The sequence below is a fragment of the Physeter macrocephalus genome, chromosome 20 (genome assembly GCF_002837175.3).
Source record: "Physeter macrocephalus isolate SW-GA chromosome 20, ASM283717v5, whole genome shotgun sequence".
In the NCBI taxonomy this organism is placed as follows: domain Eukaryota; kingdom Metazoa; phylum Chordata; class Mammalia; order Artiodactyla; family Physeteridae; genus Physeter; species Physeter macrocephalus.
Window position 1 is genome coordinate 37,492,585 of NC_041233.1, and position 15,181 is coordinate 37,507,765.

The following is a 15,181-nucleotide window of genomic DNA, read 5'->3' on the forward strand; positions in this document are numbered from 1 at the left end:
AGAGACAGGTGACTGAAAAGTACACATACAGGGAGGGGGCAGCCCTTTTCTCTAAAATGTCCCTCCTGGTGGATTAGGGGATAGATCTTGGTTTATCCAAACCGATCACCCTGCCTCCTGCCGCGGGACTGAGGGAGCATATGGGCCTGGCTTGGCCAGGAGAACAGCTCATGCTGGGGGAAAGGATGCTGCTCTCCACTCAAAGATGGCAGACCCCTGGAGCCTAACTCTCCAGCACTTAGCTCACTTCCCACCTCGGAAAGCAGTTGGCGGTGCTGGGGCCCTGGGGGTCCAAATTCTGAATCGAGCTTTATTGTCACTGGGAGGGGTTTCTAGACAAGGACAGGCGCCGAGGATGGCTCAAGGGGATCCCTGGGGTGTGGCACAGCCCCAGGATCCATGAGCTTCTTGGGTGCAGAGTCCAGGCACACCCCCATGATTTATGTTTGTACACAAGCTCACTGCCAAGGTGTTTAGCCAAGTCCTGGAGAGAAAACACCAAATGCTGGATTCTCTGAAGCCTGGCTGTGTCCAAGAGTGGAGCCCAGAAATGGAGCTATCATTTTTTTTTTTTAATGAACATTGTAAGTCCCTTATAGCCCTTGTCTCTAAAGAAAATGAACATCCTCCTTGGGTTTGATGTGCCTAAACGGGTTGGTTTTTTCACATCTGTGCCCTGCTCTGCCTCTGGTGTGCTCTCCCAGAAGCGAGCATTCTTCCAGTGTCCGCCCAGATGGCATGCCCCAGGGCAGGACCAGGGCCGCCACAATTGGCCACAGCTGATAAGACCAGAGATGGAGAGCCAGGCCAAGCTGGGCCAAGCAGATCCACTCTCCCAGGTGTCTGGCCGGGGTTCCAAAACTACAGGGAACCTCTGCCTGGTGGAGAACCTGAGTGAGGCGCTCTGTGAGGGATAAAGCAGGCTGCAGGGAGGAAAACAGAATGCAAAACCAGAGAGGAGCAGAAAGGAGGGACGGCCCCACAGCCCCTGGGCCTTAGTGCCTGTCCTACTAGAGACACACGACCAGAGTCCCTGCCATCCTGAGCTCCATGGTGTATCTCCTTTCCTTCTCTCAGTCACTTTTTTGACTTAAACTGACTCCGGCGGTTCCCATTACTGGCCACTAAAAGAGTCTTAAGTAAGACATTCTCTTTTCCTCTCACCCGACATCCCACACACATGCCTCCCAGCACCGCAGGTTCCCATCCAAGCTCTCGGGTCCCAAGACCCATCTGGCAAGATGCCAGACTCTCAGCCATGGATGAGCCTGCAGAGGATTTGGGGGTTGCCACACCCACTTACTAAGAAAATTATGTGGGCTGTGGAAGGGGGCATGACTTCCAGGAGAAGGCACGTCCTCAGGCTCTGAGAGCCAAATCACCCTGTTTCCTTCTTGAGAATATGAGGTTTTTACCCGAAAAAGGTCTTCAAGCCCTTGATATGTGTGAGGCTTGGTGGAAGAAGAACTAGCATTTATACTGCATTTCCTCTGTGCCAGGCAGCACTTAGGGATCGATTCATGTAACCTTCAAAGAACCCTACAAGGCTGGTACCATTATTGTACCCTACCGTACGAGGCTGGTACCACTTTACAGGAGAGAACCAAAGCACAGAGAGGTTAAGTGACTTGCCCGGAGTCACACAGCCAGTGAGAGCTGGGATTTTTTTTTTTTGGTAGGAGTTTATTAATTAATTAATTTATTTTTGCTGTGTTGGGTCTTCGTTTCTGTGCGAGGGCTTCCTCTAGTTGTGGCAAGTGGGGGCCACTCTTCATCGCGGTGCACGGGCCTCTCACTATTGCGGCCTCTCTTGTTGCGGAGCACAGGCTCCAGATGCACAGGCTCAGTAGTTGTGGCTCACGGGCCTAGTTGCTCCGCGGCATGTGGGATCCTCCCAGACCAGGGCTCGAACCCGTGTCCCCTGCATTAGCAGGCAGATTCTCAACCACTGCGCCACCAGGGAAGCCCTGGGATTTTGAACAGGTAGAATGAGCTTTTAACCACTTTAGTCAGGTTCTGAATTCATCAAAGTTCTACTTTTCCCAGTGAAACCAGAAAATTAAGAAGAGAGAGTGAGGGTCCATGATGTGGAGTGGCTGGCCCCTTCTTGGTGCCCCGCTTGCTGGAAAAGCCATTGGAGGGGCCCCGTAGCTCTTGGCACCATCAACACTGGCAATCCCTGCTGGGTGGGTGGGCCCTTGGACAGGTAGTTACGATGCAAAGGCCAGGTGTGCTAGCCCAGGGGCAGATAAAATGGGTTCAGGCTGACCTCTGTCCTTGCCAGGCTGGCCCCAGGAGAGGGAGATGCTGGGATGGCATATCCTCCCCTTCACAGGCCAGCCCAACCCCAGACAGAGCCCACAGACAGTGAGCAAAGGCAAAGCAGGGGATCCAGCGAGGCCGTGTCCATCCATCCATCCATTAGTCTGTCCCAGGACAGAAGGGCTGACTCCTACATGCGCCGGCACTGGGGGAGGTTCTGACCTGCACAGAGGCCTGTCTCGTCCCAGCATCTGCTGAAAGGTTCCCGAGCCAAGGCCTCCAACCCCACCCCACCCCGCTGGAAGTTTCGGAAAGATTCCATTTGCATGCTGGCCAAAGTGGAGAAGCACGCCCCTCCCAGGCCTGCAGCCAGGGGCCAGGAGAAACAGAGAGAACCTGAACTCTTTATATCTTTCTTTTTAACTCTTCTAAATTTATTCGGGTATTTAAACAAACAGAAACTACATCATGCACAGTGACTTTTCGCCTTTGTACAACAAAACTAAGTCCTCCATATCTCTGAAGAGGCTTGGTGCTTGTTTTTTTTTTCCTTTCTTTCAGTAACATCAGGCAGACTTTTCGATGTTATCCAGTTTTGCACAGTCACTAGAGTGTCGCATCATGAATTATTAAATCAGTGCTTCGTGGTAATACATAATTTCTTATCAATTATTCATGCTAATGTGTGTGTAGTTTACTTAATTGTGTTATTGACGATCAAAAGTAATTTCCTGAAAGTCCTCAAGGACACAAAATTTAATCAGCGTAACTACTTTTCAGATGCAATGCTGTTAAGTATTCTTAATTTGCTCAACAGTTCACTTATTTATGTACCTTTCTGGAGGAAATACGAGTTTAATCAAACAATTAGATTGAAGAGTTAGTGTACATAAGGGCTTGAGCTTACATCGTTCAACAGAACATTCATAATTACAGGGAAACGGAAGCGACTTTGCCACTTTTTGGCAAATCGTTTCATCTCTGTACTCAACAAGCAAAATACAGCAGGAAGAAGGACTTAATTTTTTTTTTTTTTTTTTTTACGGAGACAGTGTATTTTATCAAATGCTTTGCGGTAATCAGAGACGAGGCACAATACACTTAAGAGTATTATTTGAGGGAGTTCTGGGGGGAGGGTAAAAAAAGGGGGCAGGTTGACCTGAAGGTAGAACCTTTGATTATAATAACTGAAAGGAAAATAATCATAAAAGCAATAACAGTTTGCATGGAAACACCATCAGCAAGCCATCAGAGACCGCAAACTATCACGCTATTGCACATTTCCCCTTTGATCGCTTCAAGTTCACTATCCACACGAGAGAGAACAGACACATTTGACTCACACTGAAACCTCTTATGAAATTTGGCCCTTTAGAATTAATTCTCTTCACACCATGAGGAAGCCCTCTTCCCCATGCTCCATTTCTGCATGTACGCCATTCTTGTCTCATTTCCTTTTTTTTTCTTCCACTTAAAAGAAAATAAAAACAAACAAACAAACCAAAAACCACAACTAGAGAGCCCCCTCCATGTGCCAGGGACCTGTGGACAGGTAGTTCATCCAGACACATGCTTATTTCAGAGGTGTTCCTGGGGGGTTTCTTCCTCCTCTGAGGGCTCTCAGCATCCCTTGGAGCAAAGCGCTGCTTTCCAGTTGGTCCACTACCACCAACCTAGAGATCTAGTCCGGAGAGGCAAGGGCTGCAGGTGGGCACTGCCGCTGTGGGGCCACACTCGATCCGGGCCTGCAGTGTCAAGATGGCGGCCCCAGGTCTTGGAGCTGACGGCCTGTCTGACCGGCCGGGCCTCCCTGGCCAGAGGTGCCCAATGGCAGAGCTACCATGTACCCCCGGGGCAGGCTGTGTCCTGCCAGCCCCTCCCTACTCCACGTCTTCTCACCTTCTAACCTAACCAAGCCCACAACCAGCATCCTCCAGCATGAGAAAGGAGGGCATTGCTGCTAGTCTTGGCCGAGGGAAGAGAGTTGGTTGGGATCACACCAGTTTCCTGGTTCTTAATGTAAGGGGGGACAGTCCCATTTCATAGCACGAGACTTAGCTCTGGGCGTCTCTCAAAGATGACCCATGCCATGGTTCTTTGGGTTGACAAGACCTTCAAGGTGGCCCAGGAGAGGGACAGGAAGGTGATGAGGTGAATAACTCTCCTTCCCTCCAGACTTCTGGGCCAAGATGGAAACCCCAGGGGTCTCACCACGGAGCAGACTCTGGTACCCATGAGTACCATCGGGACCTGTAGCCAAAGAAGCCAGGACAAAACAGCCCCGCTGGCGGGACTCCAGAGGCACTCTCCAGAGACGGGGGAGCTGTGGGTCTCGCTTCCTTTCCTGAGTCAGAGAGGAGGCCCCGGGCAGCAGGCTTCTTCCTCGCTCTTTGGAGAGTTTTCCATGGGGGCTGAGGCTGGGAGAAGCAAGGGGGAGGGCACGGCGGGCTTGGGCACTCGGGACCCTCATACACTCTTCTCACCCTCGCTCTGTTCCTTGCTGGGAGGGGTCTTGTCCTGGCTGCCGTCGGGGGGCGCCGGCTTGGCCGCAGGGCTGGGGCTGCTGCTGGTGGACGGCAGGAGGTTGGCCGACTGCAGGACGGCCTCCGAGTGCTCACGAGCTTTCATGCGCAGGGCTGCCACGCTGGCTGTGCGGTTAGTCTGGCAGCCGTAGGGGGGGAGGAAGGAGAGCCCCATGGGGTCTGGGACACAGCAAGAGCACAGTGGGCCCCCTGGAAGAAGGAGAAACAACAGGCTGCCATCACTGTCCACATTTCGGTCTCTCAGGCTTGGGTGCGGGCAAGGGGCTGATTGATCCTGTTTGGTTCCAAACACTAAAGGGAGAAGTGACAAGTGCTCAGGACCCCAAAGATGCACAACTCAAGAGATCCAGTTGATAGTCCAAGGGATTACCAGAGTATCAGGGAGAACCGACCAGTCTTGCTTCCCTTACCAACCAGCTGTGTGGCCTTTGACCAATATCTTGACTTCTCTGAGCCCGGGCTTTTCCTTCTGTAAAATGAAATGATCCCCACCTCACAGGATCATTATGAGGATCCAGTGAAGTAATGCCACACACCCCAAACTATGTGTCAAAGCACCCCTAAGAACTCACAAGGGCCCTGCAGGGATATTTTAAATTTTCAAAGGCAAGGGGAAGCCAGCCACATCTGTCGGACACCGTGAAGCTGCTGGACGAGGCAGCTCACAGCTTCAACAGGAGATCTCACTGCACTCCCTTCAAGGATGTCATACGTTCGTGAAGCTGGATTTTGCAAGTACCACACAAATCCACACGGAACATAAAATGAGGGGTGGTGGCATCCAACGTGATTCCAAGTTTAGAGAAGCCGTGCAGAGCCCATTGGTGTACATCCCATTAGAAAGTAATGGTAGCTATTTAAGAATAAAAGAAAAATATTACTTTTCTTTCAATTTATAAGTGATATTTTTCACATGGCTACTAAGTTGTTGGGACATAAACACTCACTGACTTACTTGGACCTAACCATTTAATGAACAGAACTGGTAGGTCTTCTTTATGGCCCAGGAGAGTCACGAAACATTAACCTGAGGTTCAAGGGACCCTCAGGGCACCGTGAACTAGGTAAGGTTTGAGAAGCCCTGATGGCCTCAGTTTGGAAAGCACTCAGCACAGGTCCGATGTGTGAAATGGGACTTAGGAACAACTGCCTGGCCCCGAGCCTGGCAGCCAGCCCTGCATAAACCACTCCAGGGACAGGGCCGGGAGGGCCCTCTGCCGGCCGGGTTTGAGGAGCCTCCCTTTTCACAGGTCACCCTCAACTGTGCATTTATTCAATGACTGGCCCATGAACACCTGGCACTGGTCTCGACCCTAGTGACCACTCAGCAGGAATAAGGCAGCAAGATCCCCGGCCTCATGGAGCACAGTTCCAGTGGAGAGGCACACCATAGCCCAGGCATCCCTCATGCAGAGGCAGGCGGCAGTAAGTGCTATTTAAAACGGGAATGGAGTGTGATGCTTGGTAGATACCTGAGTGCAACGTCAGAGAAACAGACACGTGAAGGCTCAGGAGAGAGCACGACAGCTGGGGAGAAGACCAGTGCAATGGCACCGAAGTGGGGAGAGCAAGGCTCAGAGAGCAGCAGGGCATTCCGAGTGACCAAAGCCAGAGGCTACAGGGGAGGAGGACAGCAGATGAGTCGGGGGCCGCCAGGGCCAGGCGGGATGCAGGGAGGGGAAGCCCCAGTGGGTTTGAGTAGAGAGGGTCTGGAGCTTCACTGCATCGGGGAGAGGATGGGGAGGCTACTGCGATAACGCAGTCCCAGCTGATGGCGGCTTGGCCCAAGGTGGCTAGAGGGGAGGTGATGAGAGGTGGCCAGATGCTGGGTTTATGCTCAAGGTTAGCGCCTGTGCAAATTGTCCTTGGACTGCAGGTGGAGGCTGATGGAAAAGAAGGATTCACAGATGACACCTAGGTTTGGGCCTGAGCACCCGAATGAATGAATGGAGGTGCCATTTCCAAGATGGGGACAAACAGAGACAAAGGTGTGTGTGTGTGTGTGCGTGTGCGTGAGGGGTTATGGAGAGTCTGGCCGTGGAATCCTGAGGTCCTGATGGCCATCCAAGTTCTGAGGGGACAGTTGAGCAATGCTGGCACCACCACAAGCGCAGGTGTGGGGGCAGGAGTCACAGACCTGTACCCAGACTGGGTGGGTGGACACAGCTGCTGGCATGACATAATTTGAGAGATTCCTGAGCCTCTGGACAGGTCACACGGTGCCCCACGCACCACGTGTGATTCCTGCAGGAGACGAGCATCGCCATAGCCTCCGCCCCCAACTGGCTCTGGAGCCCCATCCCACCAGGGGAGCAGGAGACGGTGCACCGTGGCCCTGCCAAGGACAGTTGGGAGTCAGTGCCTGTCCCGGAGGCCTAAGACCTCGGAGGGGCCAGCAAAGCCAGCCCCTCCAGGCTCCACCCACCCCTTGGCTCTTCTGAAAGTGCACACCAGCTTTAGAAGAAGCAGCATTGCAAATAGGGAGTATTTTTGGACCAAAATCCGTATTTGTTGAATGAATCCAAATTCCTCCCTGTGGCCTTCAAGCCCTTGAGTGCTGGGGCCCCCACCGATCTCTCGTCCTCCTTCTCATGTGCCGCCCAGGCCTCCTTTCAGATGCTCAAACCACCGTCACAGCGAAGCCCTACACAGGAGCTGTACTCACTAGAGCAAACACGCGTAGGTACCAGGCACTGCGCTTGTAAACACATCATGACTTCACGCATCTCAGCTTTGGAACATTCCTAGGAAGTTGGCTCTGTGATTATCCCCTTTTGCAGATGAGGAGACTGAGGTTAAATAATAAGTGGCAGAGCTGGACGTCACACCAGGCAGAGGGCTGGCTCCTTAACCAGTGTGTCCCTCCATCTGGAAAGAGGACACATTCCTCCCCCTCCCTTGGGCCCTTCGCCGAGCTCTGCCTGGGAATGAAGATACCCTCCCTCGGGCTTGGGGCTCCCTCTCTCTCTTTAGGGCTCCATTTGACCATCAGGTCCTCAGGGAGCCCTTCGGGACCTCCTCATCCAGGGCAGGATCCCCGGTTATGCTCCATCAGAGCATCACACTCACATCTTCAGGCACTGGCCACAAGCGGTAAGTGGATCCTCAATGGTTTGTGACTGGTTTCTTGTCTGCCTGCCCCTACAAACCCCCAAGGGGGCAAGTATCTTTCTGCTTCCTTCACTACTTTGTCCCCAACACCTAGCACAGTGCCTGGGACGGGCCAGGCCTACGGGAAACATCTGTGGCAGGAAGGAGGGAGGCAAGGGAGGGCCGCCCAGCCCTGGGGCCCACGTGTAGAATCAGCCTTCAGCTATGCCAGCAGCTGGGACATTACCACCCTGCTTTCCCGGGGACAGGCTTCCCTGTGCCGGAGCCAGGCTCCTTTCTCTCTCTTGAAGCACATTTGGGCATCTTTCTCTTCCTTTCCAAGCCTGCTCAGAGGCAATAGGAAGCTCACCCTTACCAGCACCTAGTGTGGCCTCTGGTCACCATTCTGGCCGCCCTGAGAGGAGGGCATCACTCAGCCCCATGTTCCAGGTAAGGAAATGAGACTCCAGTAACTGCCCAAGTTCTCACAGTTTGTGACAGAAGTGGGACCAGAACCTTCTGGTGGCCTTTCCCTTCTCCTCTAGTGTAATAGGAGGTTAACATGCAGCCATCAGTTCCTGCCTCAGTTTTTTGTTTTTTTTTTTTTTTTGCAGTACGCGGGCCTCTCACTGCTGTGGCCTCTCCCGTTGCGGAGCACAGGCTCCAGACGCGCAGGCTCAGCGGCCATGGCTCACGGGTCCAGCCGCTCCGCGGCATGTGGGATCCTCCCGGACCGGGGCACGAACCCGTGTCCCCTGCATCGGCAGGCGGACTCTCAACCACTGCGCCACCAGGGAAGCCCCCTGCCTCAGTTTCGATGGAGGGGACAGTACAGCAGGCAGCAGATGGCAAGATGAGCGTGAGAAGAATCACAAGTGCCCAGTGTACACAGGAAATTCCGAGAGCCCATTCCACAGCCCACACCCCTGGCTGACTTTAGCCTGGTTGCGTTTCCAGAGACAGCAGGAAACAAACAAAAAGTTACCTGGGGTCAAACCCCGTTATCCTGATGGTCCCACTCCTCCCAGTGGCTCAAACAGACAGCCGCACGCTGACAGCAGTCTCAGCCCCCGGGTGGGCTCAGTCTTGGCTGGGAACAGTGCCTGTGCCCTGAGCCTGGGGAGCCATCCCGAGGGCGAGGACCCACCCCTCAGGGGAGGCCTTCCTCCCCTCCAAGTCCCTCCCAAGGGGAGATCATGTGGGAAGAGAACAGAATACAGAGCACAGTGAACCCTCTCAGCGGTGGGAGCTTGACTGAGTCTATAGGCTTTGGGGGACCTGGAGGGGCCACAGTCTCCAGGCCCAGGCCTGAGCAGCTGACCCCAAGTCAGGCCAGCCCGAGAGGGGCGCCGACTCAACGTGCATGTCTCAGGCTGGTTCTTGTCCCCAGCAAGGCCTTGCTCTGATGTAACATCAAAGAAGGAGTTAACTAGTCTGTGACTCAGTGATGAGCATGTCACCTGCAAGATGAAGAAGTGCCACTTGGACAAGACAGAGCCTCCTGGATCCACAGCCTACACCTGCTAGGTCACACCTGCAGCAGGCAAGTCCCCACGAAAGCCACCAATAACTATCAATATATTCCTGGACCACAAAACTCAGATTCAGAGGTAAAGAAATAAGTTAACTCACAGAATGGAGGCTGCAGGAGGGAGAGAGTCTGTGTGGCTCGCCTAGTTCACCCCCTACACTAGACATGGGGAAACCAAGGACCAGATGAACCCAAAGACTCTGGGAGACCCTGGTTTAAAACTGTAAGGGCTACGCATACAGTGGAATATTATTCGGCCTTAAAAAGGAAGGAAATTATGACACAGGCCACAACGTGGATGAACCTCAAGGACATTATGTTAGGTGAACTAAGCCAGTCAGAAAAAAGGCAAATTCTGTATGATTCCATTTGTATGAGGTACCTAGAGTAATCAAATTCATAGAGACAGAAAGTAGAATGGTGGTTGCCAGAGGCTGAGGGTATGGGAGTGAGAAGTTAAGGTGTAATGGGCACACAGTTCAGTTTGGGAAGATGACAGAGTTCTGGAGATGGATGGTGGTGACGGTTAATAATGTATAATATGTATAATATCAAGGACATGTAAAATAATAGGGACATATTCAACACTTCTGAACTATATGCTTAGACACGGTTAAGACAGAAAATTTTATTGTATGTGTATTTTACCACAATTAAAACTAAAACAAAATAAAATAAATTCTTAAAAACAAAACTGTAAGAGCTAAAAGAGAGTTCAGGTCAAGGTCATAGGGAAAATGAGGACCGCTCAAGGCTGGAACTCTTTCTTGCCCCTCCAGTGGGTGAGGACCCCCAAAGTGCCCCAGGCCACCCACACACATCCGTGAGAGACACCCTCAACCGACCCTACCCACCCCATCTCTGGCTGAGGAAGCATCACGCGGTTTGTACACCTCCCTTGAGCCCTGCCTCTGTCTCATGACTGCACTGTGCCTTTTGGGTGGGCAGTTCTAAAGCAGGGCAACAGACCCTGAGAGGTGCACCCAGGCCAACAAAAGTCTTTGGCATGAAGCCCCTCACAGACGTCACCCTCTTTCCTCATCAACACCCCAAGTCTGAACAACAGCTGAGTGTCCATCAAAGGGGGGCAATACTCATAGGTGGACTCAAAAACATCTGAACGGCTACCTGGAGGAATGCTGAAAACATGAACCACTGGGAGTCGCCTCCTCTCCACACTGCCCTGCCCTCCCTGGATGAGAACATGGAAGACGTGCCGATCCAGAAGGCAGATGCAGGCAAGACTAAGAGAGGCCATCTGGACAGCAGACAAGATCAAAGGCGAACAAGGAGACAAATCTAATTCGATAATATTTATCAGGGAAACGTGTGAAGTCTGTGCTCTGCACCCAAGGATCCAACTGTCGAGAGGGGGATGTGTCTCAGCAGTAGAGCATGTGGTCCATATGACTTCACAGTAAGTTCACTGTGACGCCATATTGTGGGTTGCCGAGGCAGAAGCTGCAGAAAAAGGGAGGGTAAAGTCATGGTCAGACCGTCAGGCCAGAGGGAGGGAGTTGGGGGGAGGAGGGAAAAGTGAAAGAACCGGGGCCATTTAGCCACAGTGGATATGAGGTAACTGCCTCTCTCTGGGTGTGGGTTGAATAGAAGTGGGTGGAGTGAGAGAAAGAAGGGTTTTCTTTTCTTTACCGTCAGCATGCTATGCATGTGTGGTGGGCTCTCTCTGGGAGGTGATGGGTTTCTGGTCATAATATCCTGAAGCTCCCTTGACAGGATGTTGTCGAAATCTTCATGCACAATATGGGCTATTGGACAAGTTTTTTAATCCCTTTCAACAAAAAAATGAGTGGTTTTAGAATGGGATGAGAATTACAGAGCTAAGTTTTCCTTCCAACTTTAACATGTGTTCAGAATTTCAATTATTTCAATTGAACTTAAATTGTCCAACAACCAGCATCTCCCTTAACCATTTTTTAACACAGGAAAAAAAAAATGATTTCTACAAATAGGATCCTTTTAGACCTAACTCTTGATTTCTCCATGATTTCACAGTACCAACAGCAATACGACATTTCTCCACGTGCCCCTCCCTAAACAACTTCATCAACCTGGGGCACTACTGAAAATCAGTAGTAGCAAAATAGGGATGCATCCTTTGCAATGCTCAGGGCAGCAGATGAACAGATAGTTACCGAGAAAAAAATCCAGACTCAAAAACGCATGCGCTTTTCCCATGAAAAGCAGTCTCAAAGCCCTCACCACGTGCTTAAAGACTCTTCCAAGTGCACTGCTAACATAAGTTGTTTGTCTTACAAGGCTGCCACAAGCTTGAAAGGTAATAGCTGAAACATTAATTGGTAATATTGAGAAGAGACAAAAAATTATAAAACAGCCCCAAAAAATAACATGCACAGTAACCTCGGGCCATTTAGTACAAGGCAAGCAAAGTAGCACGCCTCAGGGTGGCCGGAAGCTGTCTGTCACTGGACAACAACAGGAACCATCACAAGAGATGACGTTTGAAAGGGCTTTGAAAACCAAACAAAGCTTACGTCTATTAATGATGGGGCGACACAGAGTCAGCTGTGAGAAAGGCTCTGTCCTCCTCTTTATTATGTCAGGGTGGTGACAGACACTTTAGAAAATGTCTACCCCGGGCTTCCCTGGTGGCGCAGTGGTTGAGAATCCGCCTGCCGATGCAGGGGACACGGGTTCGTGCCCCGGTCCGGGAAGATCCCACATGCAGCGGAGCGGCTGGGCCCGTGAGCCATGACCGCTGAGCCTGCGCGTCTGGAGCCTGTGCTCCGCAACGGGAGAGGCCACAACAGTGAGAGCCCCGCGTACCGCAAAAAAAAAAAAAGAAAGAAAATGTCTACCCCAAAACCAAGTCATAATTATCAAAATCCTATAAAATGAGAGTGGCGATAAGACATCTCTGGGGTCTGAAAGCAGGATACAGCCTGCTGAGGAGGAAGAAAGTGGGCTTTGACGTTTGGCTCCTGACTCCACCATTAACTAGTCATGGGACTTCTCACCAACTTTCCAAGCTCCAGCTTCCTCATCTGTAAGAGGAGGTAATACACCTACCTCAGGAGAAATTCTATAAAGCACCTAGCACTAAGTCCTGCAACAATTACTATTTCCGTGACCCCATACAAAATAAAGGACAAGAATAAGTCACAATTCACAGCTTACTGAAGTTACCCATTCAATTCAGCGGCCAGCGAAGAACTCACTTGCTCTGAGCATCCCCGGGAGAACACGAAGAATGAACAGTGCCTCGAGATGCGTGACTGTGCTGTGAGCATCCTCCACCCTGTGTATCCCTACACTGTTTTCACAGCCGTGTGGGTTCATTGGTGAAGCCTTTTCCATGAGACCAAAAAGTAGAAAAATTTATTCTGCCAATGGAATCTTGAGGAGTAAGCCAAACAAACTTTAAAAGTCTCATCTTTTAATAACCAGATTTCCAGACTTGGGGCTGTAGTTTTCTTTTTCTTTCTTTTCTATTTTTAATCTATCAAAAAGCTACAATCACCAATGGGCTAAAAATTAAATTAGCTACAAAGGAAGTCATCCCCATGTGGCACATAGCACCAAAAAACTGAATAACCTAACCGCCCAATACTAGAGAGTTAATTGAGTAAGTTATCATCACCATATTGAACGCACTGAAGCTATGACAAAATTATGTTGTAGGAGGATATTTGGTGCCATAAAAAAAAAATAATAAAATATTAGGTTTAAAAAGTAGGTTAAGAAACAGTAAGTCATAATGATCCCATTTTGGTGTATGTATGTATATTTATATACATACATATACATATATACACAATACATACATATATTTGCATAGTACCTATGTATATATGCATACGTGCAGCCATATACCATATCCATATGTGGTCACAAGTATGTATAATATATAATTTTATTTAGTAACAGAAAATATTTATAAATTTAAACTTTCTAATTAAAATTTAAAAATTCTAAATAAGTTCTAAAGTAAATACATTTTTTTTTCTCTTGGCTGCATGGCTTGCAGGATCTTAGTTCCCCGACCAGGGATTGAACGCAGGCCCCCGGCAGTGGAAGCACCGAGTCCTAACCACTGGACCGCCAGGGAATTCCCTAAAATACATAAATTTAGTAGCGGTATATATTTATAAATGGGAAGAAAGCAAACGTACCAGTAGCAAATATTCATAGTGGTTGATTCTGGATGCTAAGATTACGAAGGATTTTTATATTTTTCTTTGGGTTTTGCTGTACTTTCCACTTTTTCTAAACTGACCAAGTATTACTCTCACAATAAGAGTGTCTTTTTTGTGACTCATGATTTCCCGTCTCCTTTCACTCAAATGATGGGATAGACGCTCTCCTTCAGGACAGAGTTCCACTGAGGTTTCTAAGGAATAAGAACTGTACCCTCAGCACCCAGCTGAGACTCCACAACTGCTAATGGCCTCAGTCTGCACTAGAGTAACTGACTGGCGAACATGGAGCTGAGGGCTGACCATGGAAGACCCACCAGGAACATTCTGTCTATCTCCCATTCAGCCGGGATCGAAATCAGTGATCCCTGGCATGGGATGCGACCAGCCATCAGCCAGCAAAGCCCCTAAAAGGCCACAATTTCTTCCCTCTCACCCTACCATGTGTGCCATCACCAAAGCCTGTACAAGAGCCTCCAAGCCCCCAAATGCAGCCTGAAAATTATTTTGTTTGAAGAACTTGCTACCTCTTGGACACTAAATTAAAACACACAGTTAGATTTCCATTAAGTTACAGCAAATTCTGCTGAACTGATCGAATCGGCCTACATTCCTATATGACATCATGCTTTAAAGGCTTGGGCTGAACATAAATACTTAATGTAATAAATACAGTCTGAAATATTTGATCTCCTTGGCAGTTTAATTGATCTACTACAGAGACTGACAGGAAAAATTAAGTTAGTTCTGTCTTCTCTCTGCCGAAAGCACATTTTCACCATAGAAAGGCACATGAACGATAATTTTGGTTACAAGTAGAGCTCTCACACATCGATTTCTTGTTGAACGTTCGGGTTAAGGGTAAGAGTATGGAGCAAGGAAATGAGTAAGTGGATTTATGAGAACTTTCACATAAATACTACAGTTCATTTCTTTTTTTTTTTGCTTTATAGCAAAGTAAATAAATGAATAAACATATTCTGTGATTCCTAATACCAGTTCCTTACACTTTACAAGGAATATTTGGGTGGCAGTGTTAGTAGACGCCTACGGTATTTAGGCAGAGATTTTTAGATGCAGTGGCTGTGTTCACCAGTTATCAAATACCCAACAGGGTCCAATTCACTCCTGGGTGACTACTACCACAGAACCCCCAAAGTGCCCTCTCCTGTACCTGTGTTATGGTTTTTATTGCCTCTTTACCGTGAGTTGGGTTTATTTTTGTACCCACCGCACCTCCCAATTTTGCAGGGTAAGAGCTTTCACCTACCGTCACCCACACAGCCCTGATTCCAGAGCTAAAATTTCCAATTTGGGTACAAAGTAAGCACTTGAATATTTGGGGGAGGGAGAAAAGGAGGGAGAGTCTATCTCTCCTGACTGAGGGGGTATATTTTAATTCCTCAAAGGTTGCCAACTCCCAGGTTCTAAGCTTCCTCAATACCCTATGGAAAGAAAAACTATGGTCATCACAGAGTTACCCAATCTGATTAATGCCAAAATCCCCAGGTTAATTTGGCAGGTTATGCTGGAGGAGTGGACTCTAAATCCCTCCCTGTCTTTTTTTTTTTTTTTTTTTT

The 15,181-nt window shown here is 49.5% G+C and overlaps 1 protein-coding gene across 1 annotated transcript in view; it reads right to left on the bottom strand.

Annotated features, from left to right (window-relative positions):
- Positions 1 to 4,728: 4,728 nt before the first annotated feature.
- DRGX (dorsal root ganglia homeobox) overlaps positions 4,729 to 15,181 on the bottom strand; it is a 33,348-nt gene continuing 22,895 nt past the window's right edge. The window contains exon 6 of the mRNA XM_007130487.1: positions 4,729 to 4,994. Within this exon, the coding sequence (XP_007130549.1) occupies positions 4,729 to 4,994 (266 nt within the window). The remainder of the gene's footprint in view (positions 4,995 to 15,181) is intronic.